Source organism: Barbatula barbatula, assembly GCF_947034865.1.
Source record: "Barbatula barbatula genome assembly, chromosome: 13".
Classification (NCBI taxonomy): Eukaryota; Metazoa; Chordata; class Actinopteri; order Cypriniformes; family Nemacheilidae; genus Barbatula; species Barbatula barbatula.
Window position 1 is genome coordinate 22768806 of NC_136776.1, and position 20864 is coordinate 22789669.

A 20864-nucleotide genomic window follows, 5' to 3' on the forward strand; every position below is an offset into this window, starting at 1 on the left:
TGATTTGTGGACTTAGTCGTTTTCCCATGCTGGGAGGAATGAAATCAGACCAATGCACTTGAAAAATGACCTGGGGGTTAAAGATGTCTATAAGTACATGATTCACGGGTTGACGTGTTGCCTGTGTGTTAAGTCATTTTGGACCCCATGCCGTTGTTTTATACATGGCAAGCAGCAAAAGTAAATTTCACATACCTTTCAAAGTGGTGAGTAAAGAAATTTGTTATAAATAAAAATATATATATTATATTGTAATATATTATAACACATAAGCTTGAAATTCACTGTGCTGTTGATCCCAGAATAATAATAAAATAAAACAAAAGTTAGACTATTTAGCTCATGTTTTGAATTAGCAAAATTCAAAAATGTCGCTGAAGAAATTCGCTGTTCCCTTGATCCAAAAAGAATAATAATAAAATTAAGTTAACTGGGTTAACAAAGCAACCACACAGAATGTAGTTCATTTACGAGTTTTCACTTACAAGCCAAAATGCTTGAGTAGCTCCCCTAAAACTAACCCAATGTCCCTCATAGGCGGAAAGAAACTATAAGAGAGCGTGACACGATCGCCTCGCTCTTCATGACAATGCATGCATCAAAAATCTGTCAACAGCCATAGGCAAGCTTTCATTTCTCATCCACACCATTTGTCTGCTCTGTTAACACAATGCTGTGTGACCAGAAACAACATAGACATTGCACATTGATGGGTGGCATTCATGTCACAACTAGTTCAACTTTCAACTAGTAAACAAAACACTATAGTCCACAGCCATACTCTGCTGAGCAACCTATGATCTTGATGTCCAAAAACCAAGAAAAACTGCTTCAAGACCATCTTGGTGAGCTGGTGAGATCTGTCTGCCGGCTCCTTTGATCTACAGTACATGGAAGCTGGAGCCCTATAGTCTGGAAACTCTAGCCAACATCGTTAAGAAGATGTTACCCTGCAAGCCAAGTTAAGCTCAACTCCATCTGTATGCTCACACGGCCAAAGAATAACAGTGTAACATGGTAGGACATCACAATCCAGTACTAGGTCTCAGGTTTGCAAGGTCACACTGACGGCAACGTACGGACACCGTTTCCCAGAAACAAGCACGCTCATTTATAAAGGAAGCTGAGAAGGGGGAAGTGTTGATGATGCAGACATAATTTGAGAAATTATGCCATGATTACGGTTCGGATGGTAAGACTGAAACCAGTTACCTACATCTCCTTCCCGCCAAACGCTTACTCGTCTCGTCTTTCCGTTAAGTCACTACTTTGTTTCCATGCCAACGACGTCTGCCAAGTATTACTTTCTGAGAAGACTATGAATCATGATGTTAAACTCCAGGTTAACACACGACGCCTCTCAAGGGATCGGGACAATATTGTGTGTGATGGAGAGCCATCTTCACACTCCGATGACTTGGCCTGTATTCATTATCCCTAATGCTAATGGACCAAAAGGATAGCCTGTCATGAAGGACCTTCTACAAAATGAAAAATCAGCCGATGGAAGTTAATCTGGTCTGGAACGCGCAACCTCGGGGGACCAAATGCACACTGAACGACAGAGGAGGAAACTTGACATCCTACCAAAAACCTGCTAAGGCTACGTCTGGGCCTAATTTAGTTTAATCAGAGTGGAGATCAAGATATGAAATCTGCAAAGAAATGCTTAAAAGCGTAAATTCATGCACATGGAGGAATGAAGATGTAAAGAAAAAGCTTTGCACCTTGAGAAAATGAGGGTGAAGGAAACATTATACGCTCAAGCCCTCCTGTGTAAAGCTTTGATGTTGCCTGAACTGATCAACAAACACTTTTACTGCTCAATGATTTACAGTCCGACAAAAACAGTGGCTTTAATTCTACCTTATCCATCTCCCACATGTACAGCAAGCCTTGATTTCAACCATTTTATGACTCACAAATGAGTCTACGGCCAATCATACTCATGTGGTTACATGTCTTACTGCTCTGAACATTGCTTTTCTCTTTAATCCGTTCTCAGCATGTAAAGGCTTCCAAAAAGGCCAACGGCTTCGGAAGTGACGTCAACTTCAATATGGGAAAATTCAACCCTCGGCTGCAACATAAATATTACGTGTTGTATTGTTCTGCAAAGGTTATCTTATGTACACATGCTATAGGGAAAATTAATTCCATGAATGGGTCCGACACCATTTCTGAAGTGATCTCATTTATTCACTTTCTATAAACCGCACCCAAGCTGAGCTCACGTCTTGCTCGCAGAACATGTATGCAACTTACTTTCCCAAAACACAAGGCATGTACACATGTTGCTTCTTAAGGTCTACTTTCTTTGGTACCAAGTCTTTGTACAAATAATGACCAAACAGAGAGAAAAACTTGCACTATATGTCGTCAGCTATGTTTGAAATGTAAAATTGCAAGTTACTTAACCCACATTTGCCCCAAAGCTTCCCGTTGTATATTAGGTAAGATAAGGAGTGATTTTTCATGTACTTGCTCAACGTGATTTGCTTTTTAACCCCCCCAAAAATGCTGTAATTCTTAGTGTCATAATGGAGCACATAAACACATAAATGCAAGTCAGATGAACCGTATGAATTGATCTCAGCTTAACTTCTCTTAGACGTTTCCTTGTGCAAAACAATATGCTCCAAATAAATTTCATGTCCCCTTTCATTCACTTTTCATCACCAGAAAGCAGTGTGCCAAACTTCATGTAAGTTTGGTATTGCTAACAAATGCACACTTGGCTGACACTAGTTGGATTTAAGCAGAGTTAACGGGCCAGGACAGTGGACCTGGGCTTCTCACTCACTCTCTCTCTCTCGCTAACTGTGTCTCTATCTCTCTACCCATCTTAAAAGCTGATGTTACTAATGGTTAGCTTTGAGCTTTTTACAGCCTCCTCCAGACACCCAACAGCCTTGAGGGTGCGTCTGGAGGACTATGAGAAACGGCTCTGAGCTGAACGGATGTGGTCGGGTGGCCGGGGAACAAGTCGCTGGGGGGCAGCTGGTGTCAGGTGGACGACACTCCCAGTGTGAAGAGTAGATTGTTTGTGCTAGTTGTATACACAGCTGGGGTCTCCATCCAACGCCCCCAGTTCTACTAAGAAAACGTCTACGGCGCCACGCAGAAATGTTCCCTTGTCATTTACACCCTACTTTATCTGTTGCCAGATGTCTACCAAAGTTTTCCATCACCCCCCTGTGTTGTATTTTCAAAGGAAACCGTCCCGCGATTGCACAAGTGGCTTCATGATGGGGTGGGTCTGGACGGGAAGGCAGATGGAGGAGGGTGAAGTAACCCAAAAAGGGTCAGGTATTCGGTCCTGTGTGCCTGGGGCGTTTCTCTCCCACATTTCACACGGCCTTATTGGAGCCTTGTCTTTACTATCACGTCACTCTGTCATTTTCTGCAGTCAAGGATTTTGCCTCAAGAGCGCCTTGGCAGGCGTAGAGGAGGCTGTCGTCCTTACTGGGGGAGACTTGGCCACAATTTGAACTGTATTATTAATTTCACACTAGCTACGGTAAACTAAAGTGCATTATTAAACCTGCGTCAAAACTGTAGCACTGTACATTATTCTGTCGAGCGTTTCTGGGTCACAGCAACATCCTTTGTGGCCGCATTTTTAAAACAGATGCGAGACAGTAAATAAACCTCACAAACTTCAAGACATCTTAAAGTGTGCCACAACACAATTTAGAAGTAAGAGGAACTTTAAAAGGGTTGTTACCTCGTTCACATTGTGGCCCAGTAAACCCGTAGACACAGGCACATCTGCTGGGACCGACGCACCGGCCGCCATTTTGACATCCATTTTCACACACAGCTGCGGAAAACAAATTTGTCAAAATAGTTTTTTTTTATAACAGACATAAGATGCTATTTTGGGTTCTTGAGTTGCTACTGTATGTATCTTCATGTGGTTTTATGAATGAAATCATTAAGATGAAGTACACTTACGCTGTCCGCAGTGATTTCCTGTATAGCCCTTCTGACACGAGCAGGCGTCTTCATTACAAACGCCTCCGTTCATACAACGAACGCTGCAGGACTGGACTGTAAAACCGGGAAAAAGGCGAGATAATGAAAATGCTTGATTGCTCAATTCTCCTCTCCATCCAGCCAACCGTTACTCATCTGAAGTTATTTAATACGGAATTAGCCCCAAAACTATTTTGAAAGATTTCCACACACCGTATAGCAGTAAAAATATTATTTGAAACAGTAAGCTCGTGTGATTCATTTCCAATGATTTCCAAGAACTAGAAATTCTTTGGCGCAGACAAAATCACTAAGCAAAGATTTCCATCTTAACAGAATAATTTTACAATGATGTGAGATAAAAAATATTGTCATTTTAAATAGCATTTCCTCAGGGATAATTTTCACGTTGTCAAAAGAGCAACAAATCATCTTCGATGCATCGATTTTAAAATATTGATATTTCCCATTGGTCGCGTCAAAGCGATGCTCGCCAATCTCTTTGTTCTGTCTAAACACAGGCGTCGTGCCATATAGTTTCAGCCCAAAACATAATTCACTCTACTATTCTTTCCAGACCCAAATTTTTTTAAGCAACTATCATATTATTCTTTATTGGCAATGATCTCAACTTGCCATGACCTAATAAAAAAAACTGGACGGTTATTGTCTTAATACAAAAAGCCTAAAACATAGCCATTTTGTGTGTCTTTACATTGAAAATGGAGATGGAGACAGAGAGATCAAACATGTCCAATTCATTTTTTTTGGAGATGGCATGCTTTCAACAGCCATGCCTGTGAGCATTTGAGTAGGGTCGTGTTTTCCTAAAGAACAGGAAATGACTTAATCGGCTAGACCTGCTGGCGGTCCACAATAGGTGGGGGTGGGGGCGATGTAGCTTGCCAACCCATTCGAAGAAAGCTGCACGTGCTCAACCGCACATGCAAACATGCGACCCACGCAAAATTGGGGTTCCCTGAGGTTCCAGCACCACAATGCACCTCTGTATGCACCAGTCACATCTGTCTGTTTTTTACAAGCTACGAAACGTGAGCAAAGCAGAGAAACAGAGGTCCTTTATGACCGTCTGTATCGCGCATCTAGCATGGAAATCCGCAGCCTGTCAACGTCAAGTTCATGGCGAGATGTTTTGGGGCTTAAGAAGAAATCCGGTGGCTTGCATTACTGACGCGTTGGTGTTGAGTTTTAATTCTTGAGCTGTTAAATCTTAAAAACCACATGTATGTATGATTTTGTGGTTGAAAATGAAAGACACAGTTAGGTAATAATGCCCAGACATGAGATCAGCCTAGGGCGATTCGGACATTTGGACACCTGCTAAAACAGCTAAACACTATCTTGTCCGTGCTCAGTTAACCACCTTAGTCTTGGTTAAGCAGTTTATTTCCATGCGTTATTTTGATCTTGCAACATCTGGACGCTTATGGCTAGGCTAACATCCTTGTAATTTATGGAACAATTGCAGATTCATGGCTGACTCAAAAATGCGACCGCTCCCAACCACTGCAGACGGCACGCGGTCAGGTGGGTGTAATGACAGCAAAACCGATCTCACAAATCCTATAAGGCTGCCCAAACAGATCACGAGTGTATGTTTAGTGTTTGCTTTCAAACAGGCAACTGTATGGTCAATTTCTCACTACAGAATAAATCAACTGTGGGTTTACAGCTTACGAGACCAAACCCTATGGTTAGGTGTATTTGGGTTTATTTGTCTATGACCGCATATTCCTGGCATTTGCTATGAAATGGACGGACACTGCTGGCAGGTGTAGAAACAGAAACCTGCAACTATGTTCGACAGCTTATCCCAAAATTACAAAAAACGAACTAAACAATTATAAATTAAACCTTTTATTCATAAAAAAGGCATTTCTAGGTGGCCAGAACATATCTCAACAGAAAATACTCATGGCTGATGATTCGTAAGAAACGTGATACTCTGTTGAAGAAATTTCCTGAATGGCAATACCTCTGCTCAATATCAACTGATACAGCATTTAACCTAATAAATCCTTCAAAACATTCAAGGAATATGGCTTAAAAAGACTTTTAACCAGGGCTGGTATTAAAACTTTGGAGGCCCAAGGCAAAATTTATTTTGAAGGGCTACTCACAGCACCCTCATCCCCTCAGACATTTAGAAAAAATAAAGTATTTTATTACACTGTAATGTTATGATATTATAAAGTTTCAATTTAAAACTGGTCTAAATTAAATTTTACGGCAGTCAGGATTAGATTTTTGTGTAATCATTTTACAGTAACACAGACATTAATTTCCAGTCTTTTTGATAAGTTTAGCCTACTGTAAATTACTTTAAATTATTTAATATAGGCTAGTGATATAGATCTGACTGATACCTTCATTTCAGACATAACGGACTGTTTACGTGTGTTTTTTACATAGCCTTATATTTCACAGTATAAAAGATGCACAAAAAGGCACAATAGAGAACTTGCGTTTACCCTGGCGCTTTATGAGAACTGTCATCTGTGTGTGCTGTTCGAGTGAGAAATCAATAGAAAGTTTAAATGGGCAAGCATTAAAACGTGTAAAAATAATCATATTTTGTGATGACAAACAATGCCAAAGACGGTAAAAGAGATATGCGGTTACATGCATCGCGCAACTCTAGCTGCATGTGAGGACAGGTGAGTGCAGTCAAGACTTAAGTAGACTATGCCTATATGCTTTGGAAACACTGTTGCCGTAGTGTGATGTTATGTGCATCAAAGTTGGAGACACGTTACAGTTATGGAGTCCCCACCTCCAAGCCTGAGGCCCTAAGCAACTGCCTGCTCTTCTTATAGGTAGCGATGGCCCTGCTTTTAGCCAATTAAAAAACATGTTGGAACCATGGTCTAGTGGTGAGTTTTCAAAACAGTGACCCTTGGTTTAAAAAGGCCCATTCGAGTGAATCTACTGTAAAATGGTCACAGAGTTCGTTATGTATTTAGCTCATTAATGGATGTTTTGTAAGTGTAATGAGGTGCAGGAAAGCTGAAATGACTGAACTCACCTGCGGCCGCTCCACAGTTAGGCGAAAGATGACCACTAGAGCAAGTGCACATGTTGGGCCTTGAGCAGAAGCCATCGCCACATGAGTTCCTGCAGATCGCTGAAAGGAGAAAATGACTTTATACAGTACACATCTTAGCCTTTACATTTCTGAAAGACTTCAGTTTCCCCAGTTTGTCCTATGAGTGAACCCTGCGATTGTAGTCAAGCTAATGTAAGTTGTGTACCATAAATCCTTCAACCCCCAACTTTAAAAGCAAGAATATCCTGCGTCAGTCACGTGATGCTGCAGATACTTACGAACGATGCACTGGTTCCCTCCAGGAAGCGTTTTCCATCCTGGACAACAATAGGAGTGAAAGCGAGAACCACATACATTGGGCCTGAAACAAAGAAAACAAACCCAATGAAATTAAACCATAATGAACCGTTTCTCAGAATGAAATATCTGCAGTCTGAAAGACCCGCATTTGGAAATAAATGCCGCTCACTGAGTGGCCCGAAGGACTTTATTCATCTATCCAGGGACCATAGTGAAAATAGGCAGTTTGTTTTGAGTAGGATCCTAACCAAACATCCTGAGACAGATATATTTACTAGCTACTCTAATGTTGGTACAGACTTTCCCACCAACAGCAAGAATTAGTCCAGAGAAATGAAGCTGATGTATGTGAGATACTTTACAAGGCCAAGTCCAAAGTTAATCGTTTCTCTGCATGAGCACCGTTTCTCACGAGTAAGACCACGTTTTAGGGGCCACTGTTTGGGGAATAAGACTTGATCCAAGTGCTCAGGACTACTTCCCAGACTGTGGGCCAGTACCACACCTTCGGTTAATATTCACGGTTCCCTTCCAACAAGCTCAGGGGATCTCCATTAAACCTGGACACTCACTGAGAAAAAGCTTTATTTCTATCAGCACCCAGTTTAGTCTGCCATAAATAGAGCTTTGAAAAAACCTTGGACATCTGTCTTTCTAAACACACACACAGAGACAAATTCCTTTGCTCTACAAGGCAGAAGTTTACTGCTGTCATTCACCTGGGGATGACCAGCTGTAGTTTGAATCGTTTGTTGGATTTTAAACCACAATACCAGACGACATGACTACAAACTGCAGAGCCGGAGACAGAGAGCTGGAGGGAGTTGGGGCAAAAACAGTATTAGAAGTTGGAGTACGGAAACGGAAAATGCTGGTAAAAGGGCAAGAATCAGTGGGAGGTAAAGAAAACAAGTGGAAGTGGACAGGGGGTTGGAAGGGTGGGATGTTAAAAAAAAACATGGAAGCAAGGAGTCTTGCTTCTTAAAATCAAACTAAATTAGTCTTAAACACATCTAGATATAAGAGAGACACCAATTGCGCTTTTGCATGGTACCATCAGGTTTAGTATGACTCGGCTCTGTGAAGCTCACTTCGGCTCGGATTGCTTTTCCACAGCAGTTTAGTACAACTTCAAACTGAGTGGGCATTATAAACATCATTGTGAATGCAACACACGCAAAACAAAGGAGAAATTGAGCATATCGATGACAGATGGCAGTAAAACAAAATAATGCTAATAGTACCAGAGAGTGGGAAATCATACAGCAAGACCAGACAATGATTGTTAGGTTTGCTCGACGGCGCACCATGGTAAGCTAATGTTGCATTAAACATTGCTTTAAGGGTCTCAATCTCTATATTACTGTAATGAAGCATACAACGAATTGCCAATATTACGTATTAAAATGCGTATTCATGTGTTGCTAATCCAATGATGCTGGTAATGATTCTCTGCCACATCAGTTATCTGTGTGTAAACACGTCACATTTTGGCATTGGTACACTCAGTAAAAAGTGGTACTAAAAAAGGATCAGGTACTAGGTACTGTACCTAGTGGAAAATCCCCCAAAAGTGAGCTGCACTTGGGCTGGGCGATCATCCCAAAAATGCATATCACAAACTTCTTAAAAAGAATCTCGATCAACAATGTGAATTGAAATACAGGTCTGTACATTCACTTTTTTGCACATAGCACAGTGCTACCGAGGTTTACAGTTTGTAGCGCAGGCCAAAGCGATTCCGTTGAAAAGTGGATTGAGGATGCCTTCAAGATCGATTGGGATTTAAGATCGTCAGATCTCACCCTCCTAAGCTGTACCTGTGCAGTACTATGCAATGGAAAAGAGCCACAAGATGAATGGCCATCGCTTCCAGCAGATAACTCTTGAGTTGTATTATAAAAAACAAATGTTGACGTAATCCTAAAATTTGTTGGGTTCAATTTCACAGAGCCAAAGAAAAGAGCCAAGACAAATGCATTTCAAACATGCAATCCATGTGCAAATGAATTGTATTACTTGCAGAACTGTGTGTTTACCGCTACTAAATGAAAAAAATGTACAGACCCAGGAACTCAAATACAAACCAGCACATAAATTGGTAAAGGTTTTTTGCTACAAGGCAAATACCTAGGAAGACCATGTGACTCCTCAACTGGAACCAATAATTTCTCAAAACTTACAAACTTTAAATTACAAGATCCACCAAAGGATTTGCATAAATTATTTGCCGAAGATCTCTGGATAAAACAGCTTAGCTTTAAAGTTCTTGGAGGGGGATCACAAAGGACCCCTCATGAACCAAATTCCAAGGCAAAAGGTCAACAACCAGTCTGAGATAGGAAATCAGGACGTGCTTTGATGGCCTTAGGCCGACATTCGGTGAGGTCATAAAAACTTGTACGGGAGCTCTCGTAAGGGCTTGTAGGTTATCTCGGAGAGGTCATAGACAAAGATAGCACAACTCTCGCCCACAGGGTACCACTCCTAAAGAGGTTAAAGGTCAATTCAATGGCCTTTGGCCCCCAGCCCCCAGTAATGTTGGATCTACAGCCCAAAGAAATTGTCATTTTAACATTATAAACATTTCATGATCACAAGGATCTCAAAGGTCTTTATGTGTCCAACTTGGCCTGTATCAAGCCCTTTACCCTGATGAACAAGAATCCCTATTTTATTGCACAGACTCCTGTGGGAATGAGGCATTCTTGAAACGATTGCTGCACGAGACTTATGGAGTTATGGCAACTGATGGTATCTGATATAGACAACAGAAAGCCATTTTATGCCTTTTCTTTTGTGTGGAACAATAAGAGAAACAAGTCCATTTGATAAGTCAATAAGAATGTCTGGGCATGCTATTATGGACACATAAGGATACACTTATAAGACTTGCATCTTTCTTTTGGTTAGACGACGCACTGAAACGTTGCAATATGTTTTTCTCTTTTCAGTGGGGTCCCTCTCACATGAGATGTATTAAACAAGTTGGCACCAAATCCGTATATGATTTTCCATATAAGCACCCTCTTGACCATTTAACGTTTATACTTGAAAATCTTGAAAGTTTCACTCAATGCTTTTATTAATCACATATTGCAGGAATCAAGTCCTTTGCCATGTTTTTCTTCTTGAGAATGTATTTCAACAATGCACAAATCCAAAACAAAACATTGCTGGCGTCTATTAAACTCTTTGATATCCGAGAACGATTGTTTTCCTTTAGGCTGGCATGTGTTTCAACTGTTTTAAGAAGTGCATATCCTAGACAAAGAGCTCACTCTCTGTGGGGACACAAACATCAATTGTTCCGCAAGCCCATCTTTGGATTCGAATGGAACTGACATTGCCTTCGAAGCATGTTGAACGAATGAAAATGTTGTTCTGCTTTGAGGACCTGCGCAAAGCCAACAAACGTCTAGTTGAACGCTCTGCAGAACACTTCAGGTTCTGTTTGGCATCAACCACTGAGGACCACATAATCATATTCTCACCCCCAAGATAATTGCTTTTACAGCAGTCTCGCAGAATTTACCTTCATTTGTAGGGGCCCCCGGACACAACGTGATCATGTGACAGAGCACAGAGAGCCAATAAGCTCCAAATCTCCCACTGCAAGTCGCTTAAACCATCTGACCCAAGATAACTCTGCTTAATTGGTCAGTGGTAGAAAGCATAAATGTGCACATTCAACAGCAGTCTTAGGCTAATATGCACTTGGTGATTATAAATTACAAAGATTCTATAAAAACGAATGGCAAACAGTGAAAGATATTCGTAATTAGACTTTTCTTTAAATGACGCAACAGCTACAGCATTAGTCAAGAGGGATTGTGAATTTCAAGGAAATATTCTGGCAAGGAAATAATATGGTCTTGGAGTTGGAAATTTATGTTGGACCAATGGGCACTATGGTTCCGCTCCAATGGCCGTATCACAAACTCCCTTCTGAGCTGAAAATTTGGACAAAATAGCTAATTAAAACACTTTCTGTGCATTATAGGTCAACTATGACTGCTTCAACTTGTTGGCCCATTTGGACGTACAGAATAGCCCTATTGTTTCTGCCAGAGCTGTACAGCTAACTACAGCACTAATCCAACTGCCCCAAAGCGTTTGTTTGACCTTGCTTCAAAATTAGTTTGGGAGATACGTCTGTTTTTAAATACTCTCTCACCTGCACTTTGAAACAAATGTGCCTTGTTGGAACCCTAGGTAATCAGAATACCTCATTTCCTGTCTAAGTTTGTTGGAGAGTTTTAAGCAAGCACAGATGAGAGGAATAACCGATTCAAACATATGAGCGTCGCACAAACCAACCATTGTTTTCACAAAAATGAGAAAGATACACAGCTCTGGCTTTCTGAACAAAAAAATGTGACCTGAGTTTGAGAAGCAATGGAAGGCTAGGAAAACACATCCATCATCAAATCCGTCTGTGTTCTTTTTCAGTGTATTTAAGTGTGTTTACCTCAACAAAAACTTCAAACATTGTGCATTCTTCTGAGAGACATGGAAGTAAAGTTTACTATAACCAAACTTTACTGTCTTTCAACGTGGCTAGAAATCTGTAGGAAATGACACCCCTGTTGAGACGACCAACATACAGAGTCATCCCAGTACTTAAAATTCCTTCACAGCAGATTAACACACATTTGACAAACATTATCACAGCTGGCTCCCCCACATATGTTGCTTTTTAGGGAACAATCAGGCAACCAACCTGACAGAAGTTTGGCTTCAACTCAAACATCACAGCAGGTAGTAAAAGAAATCCACAGCAGTAGAATTCTACAGCAGCAAACTCATTTAACTTTTGCAAAAGAAGGATAAGCTAATTCTAACTCTTAATTGTGCCATCTGCACCACTACAGTTTAAAAAAAGATATACCAGTTTGATTATACTTTTGGAAATAAAATCTAAGTGTTGCTTATTCTCAAACAATAATTGTGTTTACTTCAAGAGAAAAGCTGACAGAAGACCAAAAAACATTCTTACCCCCTAAGGGACTCCTGGCCTCTCCGACGGACCCTCAGTTGCACCTCCCCTTCTGGTTTTCCAGTGAATCGGCTGGCCTGGATATCTCCATCAGCCTGCACCCACACCGAATGCGCCGCTGCCCACCAGACTGCGACCCATCCGAGCACCACCTTGGCCAGCTTCCAGGCTCCCATTGGCCCCTGCTGTGCGACTCCTAAAACCTCCTGTTAAACGTGCCTCGCCCGTAATAAACCTCTTCCTCCTCAATGAGCTCTTCAGACGTGTCCCCTCAAAAGTGTGATGTAAGAGCACTCCGGGCTGAAAGAAAGAAGACAGAAATACTTCAAATGTGCTTTGCATAATTTTCATTGAATTTGGTAATTGGTGGAGTATACAATTAACGTACGAACAAATGTCCCGCTTCATAAATGTAGCCATGAAATCGGCCACTGTCGATGATGGAGTTTTTTATAAACTATAGAATTATTCCAGGCAAACGCTTTTTTAAACATAGGTCTGCAATATTTTACAAGCCCGCTAAGGCCATAGCATGCATTCGCTGCAGAAAAAACCCAAGTCTTGGCCAGGACTGTACTTCCTCAACCGGCTCATTAAAAATATGGTTTTAGGGTAAGTCATAGTCCTCAAAAGATTTTTAAACATGGCATAAATTGGTTTTGAGAGCGGGTGGCAAAACAACAAAGTATGAAATATTGTGGATAAAAAACACCACAAAAATAGAGAAAAAAGTTCTTGAGGAAAACCAGATAAAAAAGTGCGTACTGTTTGCGTACAAATATTATTTGAATCATATGAACAGAGTATCTTGGAAATCATCTTAAAATAAATATTACGCTGTTGAATCGCAGTCCGTTACTTTGGATGACAGCTCCGCTGGGAGGGGAGGGACGTTTGAGGCGTGTTCAAGTGGGCGGGTCTAATCGCGGCGCGAACAATGAAGCGAAAAAAACATCAATGGGCGACACGATCAGCGATCTCATGAATCATCATCATCATTAATGACTCCCGGCGCTCCCGTGGCGTTAGACACCGTGTCACTACCGAACATCTGCAAGTTGTATGTGTGTGACTTCAAGAAAAGCGAGAAAAACGAGAGCGTTTCCTTCGTGAGGAGAAAGAAAAAAGTTTGCTGAGGTAACGTTGAACGCGCTCACGAGCGAACGTTTTACGTTTTACGCACCTTTTACGACAGATTTTTCTGCTATGCGTTGCCTATGGATGAGGTAAAGTTTCAAATGTAACGCGTTTGATATCTATTTATCACAGCTGTAAAAAAACATCTCTCAAAACGTTGTTTTTTCAGCAAAGGCATTTAACGTTAAAATTGTTTTATCAATTCTTCAGTCGTTCACCACATTTATGATTTTATTTATGTTTTGAATCGGTTTGCCGGTCAGCAGATCTCAAAGCTGAAGGAAAGAATCGCCGGATGACTGAGCCGATAACTTTTTTTTACCTCAGGTCAAGATTTCCAACATCGCATTTGACGTGATTTGCATCATTTTTACCGTTAAATGCGTGTCAGGGATGCGTCTAAAGCGATGCAAAAAATAATGCCCAAATAAAGAGAATATTAAATGCGAAATACCTCAGATGTGTCGGATTGCCCGGAGGAGTCCGTTATTGTCACGGGATATGATCCACTGAATGGAAAACTGCACTGTTGCCCCTGTGAGGGGGGAGAAGAGTGAGTGAATTGCCCTGATAGGCCGAGGGGAGGTGCTTTCTTTGAGATGGGAGGGGGTTTGCACCTCCTGACTGTCCCTCAAAACCCGCAATAATCTGCCACCATTTACAGAAACTCGAAGAGAAACACTATTTAGGCCTTCTCCTAGGAACAAATACCACGGTTTTACTACAGTAAAAGTCTTGTAACCATGTTTTGGGGGGAAGAATGATTGATATTCGTATATTACCATAGTTTTACTATCATGCTTGCTGTGGTGAATGGTAAAACCATGGTGAATATTCGTAAGGAGTTTCATAAAACTGTTTTATTGTTTTGATACATTCGTGATTTTATTACATCATGTAATGGCAATAGTCATCTTACTTGACGTTAATAATTAATGTTAATACAGTTCTATATCATATAAAAACGTTGCATTTGTCTGACAGATCATTTACATAAAACATAAATCATACACACTTCAGCCAGTAGCGATTAGCCTATGTGTTTATTTTGCATTATTTTCATTGCATTTTGAGAGAACTATATTTTTACTAATTCGATTAAATTGTACTTTAACATTTGCAGAAGGTTTATATACCTTTAACGCATATTAAATAATTAACATCATATGACGAGTCCCGGTGCTCCACGTTATGTCGACTCTAAAAATACTTTATCTCGGAGTTATGTGGCAACACAATAGAAACAGTCACCACTAGATATGTGGTAATGACATAATGTGCATCATTATGATGTTTCGTCATATGGAAATGCAGCATTCAGCAGTGTTAAACTAATCACGACGAACGGTTTGCTTTCTCGCTTGAAATCTTTACAGCCCAAAGCTCACGGTCTACCCCTAATTGCCTAATTTTAATTGGCTGTTAGGAGAGACACGCCAGCTGGGTGGTCAGACAGCTGAGTGGAACCCAAATGCCGGTAAAACGTAGTGGAAACTACCACACTGAGTCAGCAGGTTTGGAAAACATAGATGCCTTTGTTGTCTGAGCAATTAAAGGAACCGCCTCCATAGCTCTTGTATTGATTGTGCTCATTTTATCACTCGGCAGTGAAAAACTATCAAGATTTTTAGTTTTGTCGAGCTTTGTTTCACTTGTGTTTCAGTGCGTCTTTTAAATTAAGTTATTTCCCAATGCCATAAAAGTTAATTGAAGAAATCAACACGTTTGAGTATGTCTCACGGGTTCGCTATGTCATGTAAAATTCATTTGAGGAATTTTCTGTGTTGCCTGGTCGTAGAAATGATTTGCTGCATTTCCGACGTCCCCCCTCCCATGTCCTTGAAGTGTGTATGCAGTGAAATTGGATGTTCGCTGCATTTTTGCCAGACTCCGCCTCCTAAGACCCACTTCGCTAAACAGAACCATATTGTCCGTGGAGCACAGAGAAAAATGCTTTCCCTTTCTTTGCATCTCCCCCTCAACATCTGACAGGTCATGTTAAACAGTATGTTTCATGACTCAATGTTCAATAAAAGGCTTTCCAGATGAAAGGTAAAAATTTGACTTTTCTAAATTACTATATCTTGAGAACTGACTCCCTATTTACATTTGAAGATCACAAACACTACTGTCTTAATACAATGTTTTTCTTATTAGTTAGTGGTGTTTGTGGGGCAAACAGCACTTAGCGTTGCTTATTATTATGGCATTTGAACAAACCCCCATACAATAAGTATTTACTTTTAGTACAACTCATGTTCTTACGTTGTTGTCCACGAATTGTGACTTGTGATTATTACTTTTCTAAGCAAACTAATGTAGAAATTAAGATAAACCCATAGATGCCAGAAGCAGATGGAAATGTATGGGTGTGGTTTTGTGACGCTCACTTGGCAACCACCCTGAACACCACGGCAACAACATAGCAATGCTCTAAGGAAGACTCAGAGTACCTTAGCAACAGCAAAGCGACACCGTGGCAACCGTCTACAGCAGGTAGCATCGTGTCTCAACAACTTTTACTCGGGTATTTTTTATTACACTTTAAAGTTATTTTTAAAGAGAGGTTTTTTGTGTTTGCCATTTGTGTTGTTAAATTACTCCAAAAAGCATTTTCTTAATCATGTTTGTTTGAAACCTGGCAGGTCTTGAAGGAAAATAATGACCAACATGATCTGCGATGTGATGAGCTTCTTCTGTTTTCCAAGTTCTCAAGAGAGGACAAATCCTACATAAACCAGATGAAGACCCAGTTGTTTTTAATATGACTCTCATCCAACCAAAGCCTCTGTTTCGCCCCTTCATTATTTCTGTGAATGCGACTTTTATCTTCGCTTCTTTCTTGTTTCAGAAGGACAAATGAATGTTTCACAAAGACCAGTGAAATCACAAATGATGTATCTTAAAGTGCTCCCTCTTTTCCTGTAGACATCAAAGAAATGAAATGCAGAATTTGCTTAACGCCGATGAAAGCCAGAAGCAACGTTGAGCTCTGTGTTTCATACTACTATCGCTTCGTCTCAGATGTTGCGCCTTCCATGAGGAGAGATAAACATGTGGACAAGTGAGACGATGTTGGCTAACTATAAAGTCAACATGGATAACACAGAACTGATAATTCAGTCTTGAATGAGACTTATTTGAGTTCATATTGATAGCTTTGACCTTGGCCGGGACATTGAGATGAAATTCTGGAGTTGATTTCGCGTGTGTCTCCTGTATAATTTCAGCAGATGTCTAGCGGATTTTTATTTTGTATACGTTAAACTTTGATTTCTAATTCAGAGCTCCAACTTAACTCAAACATAGCTGAAAAAGCCATTAGATATGATTGTTACATAGTCAGACACACGGGGAGTGCTCTGCTCATTAGTGCCGTGGAAACTAAAAGCATCGTTTAGATTCGTGTTGACAAAGAGTTTCTTTTCTGTCTGGCATTTGTACAATAGTTTAGAGAAAGCTTGAGTGTGAGTCATGAAATCCCTGAAATGTGATGTTATATCCTTGACGCACAGAACAGATGCACAGTCCCTCTGGTTTGGAGAGAGAAGTTGTATTGCAATAAGTCAGAATCTGGAATGGCTTCAGATCAGGGAGGGTTTTCAGAGGAGAGCACCAGGTCAGGGCTGACGAAGAAACCATTTAAACTTTATCGGAAAACCGGAAATCTTGCACTTCGAGGAGTTTATTTGTAATTGTATGACTTCAGAAGACATTCAATATTTTATGAAATAAAATTAGTTCTGATCGCTGTATTCTCATAATTTTTTGTGTTCTTTCTAGAAGATGGAAAGATGAGTTCAGCGAGGGTGAGCAAATGAGAAAACTTTCATTTTTGTGTGAACTGCTCCTTCACCCCATCTGCACCAAGCCTGTTAGATGCCCGTGTGGTGAGAACAGAAGAACTTTGCGGTCGTCTGTTGAAATGATTCCCCCATTTATTCTTCCGTAAAATCCGTTGGAACAGACCACTCTTTTATTTCGTTCAAAAAAATCCCGCACAGAACTCGCATATATTTAGGGAGGGAGCTCTTACGTCATTCGTTTATGTCATTTAAGATCTCACAAGCCTTTAGTTAAAACTCAGTCACCTGTGTTGTATTTTAATCATTCGGTGTCCGTTCCGCTAACCTCATCTTCCTCCAGTGATGTAGCGAGGGAGGAATGCGGGACTTCAAAGGCGACGGGGAGGACAAACTCAAACCGTTTCATACAATGACTCTGTGTCATCCTATGAAAAACAGAAACAGAAAAACAATCCCACACTTGTGTTTAGGTCTTTATACATACATGTGAGAACGGTACATGCTATGACACTGTTTGCCATACGTGAGCTGCAAGGTTTGCTTTATTGCCCTCTCAAACAAAGAGATAAAAAGTCTTGTGCGAGATAAGGTGAGTGTTTGCAGAGTTTTAGGAAACGCACAGAGTTCCCAGAAGGCAACTCGAGGAATTCAGTGGTGCTCGTAGCTACAGAAAAGTCAGAGATGTTGGTTTTAGGAAGAGTTGGCAATGAGGTGGAATTCCAATTGGGCTGCAAGCGGGGTCCGTTTGCAAACTGCACCCTTTACTAATGGATTTCAGATGTACCGTGTCTTTGACTCGCAAACACGCATAAAACATTCCGTCTTACGGGAATTTAAGAAACGGCTGGAATTTACTGCAAGACGTTGTACCAAACCAAGATGTACATGTGATGAACTATTTTAAGGAATTTAAAGCATAAATGCATTTCTGTCTTAAGTATTCGTTATTCTTTCCTTTTTGGTTGAACTTTAAATATTCTGTATCATCAGGCAGGCGTGATGTATGATGCCTTAGAGGTTTCACACTGGTTTTCAAAGTCTCTTAAATACCTATCTGCTAAGCTGACGATTCATCTAGCTATCGCTAAGGTCGAAAGGTTGCTAAATATCCACTCCCGATAGCAAAATCCTCTGCGTGAGACCTTTTTCACAGACTATCATATATTCAAACAGAGCTTCAGGCCAAAAATTATGTATTTGTTAACACCAACACTGTCCATACCTTTTGGCTCCATGTTTAAAGTGATACTTCACCCAAAAATTAAAATCATTTACTTTACATATATCGTTAACTGATGAATCTTATACAGATCAAATGTTAACTTTTGTAAATTAAGTGGAACCTAGTGGCTTTGTCCTGATAACATGAACACGTTTTTTTAATGAAAGTGACGAAAGCTACGAGACCATCATTTACTCTCCAGGGAACCAAAAAAGGTTCAGTGACTTGTCTTCAAACGTCCCAAATGTTTTGCCTTAATCTTAAACTGTAAACGTGTCATGTATGTTTGTTCCAGTTATAATTCATAGTCTGCGATTTTGTTTCGGCATTTTGTCTTTAAAGCACCTGGTTCTATTTGCGAAACCATTTTGTCAGCATGTGTTCTGCTTTTAGAAGTACCCTTGGTGGTGCGCATTACCCAAAACCTGCACAAAGTTGAAGAATGTATGCAAAACTAAATATCGGGTTTCGTAAAGGGTTTGGAGGTCCATTTTTTGTTTCATGTGTTCGGACTGTACTCCATTTGAAATGGAGTACAAACGGCTGAGAACGCAATTCTCAATCCTCACCCATTTCCCCTTCCAAGTCTAGCGAGATAGCATCTGTCTTATTTATTTTCTGCAAACACAAAAGCTTCTGTCAAATGTTTAAGCATTTCAAATCAGAACAAAGGAAACTGAATTCTCACTTTGAATTAATGTCTCAAAAGTGCCCATCCGTGATGTCCTCGTGCTTTCCTGTGATAGAATGCGAGGCGCTGAGACTTTCGAAGAGGAAGCGAGAAAGACTGAGCCAGACAGACGTTCAGTTCAGCAATGCCAAAATTGGACTCGGCCCAGATTTCTGATTATTTGCACAGCAGTACCTCATCTCGCTCACTTCGGCACGGCTTGTTTACATTGAAACCGACCCAGAAAAGATGGCTCAGCCTGCACTCCGCCACCAGACCTCCTTATGACCGAGGTGAGAACGCCGTCACGATTCAGCCAAAGGTTCTTGATAAGCAAACAGAGACGCTTCCTAAATATCAAAATAAGACATTCATTTACAACTCAAAGCTATCCCGTGAGATTTGCAAACGAAATGGGAAATCTTCGAAACTAAAAGCATCACCAAGGGACGTTTTGATAGGAAGTAGGCTCTTTAGTTTCAAAAAATTTTCTCCTAGATTTCAATGGTATTAGTTGAAACATCAATTAAGACAAACAAAGAATTTTGCATGCATAAAACGGAACGCTCAGACATACGTTTCAGGCCATGATAGAAGTTTTCTCAGGGTGGGTGTCTCCCCTTGAGCTCCATTGCGTTTGGTGTACGTGTGTTTGCAGGGGGGTGTTAGTGAGTTCGATATTCTGGGTTTCCTTTAAGCCGTCAGACAGAAGCAAACACAGCTGGCCACCTGGATCACTATCAGCTCAAACTGACCCTCTACAAAATGGCGTCAAACGTGACCACACAGGCACACGCTGGGGGTGGGGGTAAGCCCACTTTGACTTTGTGAAAGTAAAATGTAGACTGTGGTTCCTAAAGGATGGTTAAGGAAGTAATTGTAGCAATTCTATTTTAGACATCTGCGGAAAACGACATGGGTACACGTAGGATGTCCTGATATTAAGCTCCCAAGCATCTGCTGAGTATCGCCCCATAATGATATTCCAGGCTGTCCGTTCATTTGTCCTGGGTACACCTGCTTCACTTGTTTTTCAAACCCATAAAAGAGGCTTTTTGCTGCTTTTCCACCGTGATTTGTTAGCAAATGAAGAAGACTTGTCATTACAGTTCATTATTTATCAAGGGTGCTATAAGAAATGTCCAGGTTATTCAAACAGTAACAGAAAAGCGCTTCACCAAAAATACACACTTAGTGAACTTGATCTATGGAACAATTTATTGCTTTATCGTAGCTGGTAAAGCCACTTTCATGCATGGTTACCTTAATCTTACTGCAGATGCTGAAATCCAAAGCAGTCTTTCACTTGCAATTCAATTACATTTTACTTTACATTGTAAATATTATTTTTTCTTATTTTCTCAGGTTGTTACAGCTTGAAAGTATCGACACCATTCAAAGTCAAGCTTGGCTTTACTTAGCATTCGCAAGTGTGATCCTTCAGGCCGTGCCGTGGAGAAATGTCACCTCTGTGAAACTCCCATGCGAGGTCTTTGAAGTCTGTAGATGGTGGTGGTTGGGGGGGGGGTGTTCTTCTCATGACGGGTGAAGCCAACCAGCTGTTAGGTACTGTACCCCACACTGAGATTGTTTTGAAGTTCATCGCCCTTTATTGTGATTTTTGGACAGACATATTAATTGTGACACCTTGTTCACCCTTTAGTGACTATGAAAGTAAGATAACA

At 40.7% G+C, this 20864-nt stretch overlaps 1 protein-coding gene across 1 annotated transcript in view; it reads right to left on the bottom strand.

Moving 5' to 3' along the window:
- The window catches only part of fbn2b (fibrillin 2b), a gene marked incomplete at its 5' end in the record, with an annotated part of 43098 nt that extends 30578 nt beyond the window's left edge, over window positions 1–12520 (bottom strand). Inside the window, 5 exons of the mRNA XM_079471256.1 lie at window positions 3728–3823; window positions 3958–4053; window positions 7025–7123; window positions 7324–7406; window positions 12345–12520. Coding sequence (XP_079327382.1) covers window positions 3728–3823; window positions 3958–4053; window positions 7025–7123; window positions 7324–7406; window positions 12345–12520 — 550 coding nt within the window. The remainder of the gene's footprint in view (window positions 1–3727; window positions 3824–3957; window positions 4054–7024; window positions 7124–7323; window positions 7407–12344) is intronic.
- Between the last annotated feature and the right edge of the window lie 8344 nt (window positions 12521–20864).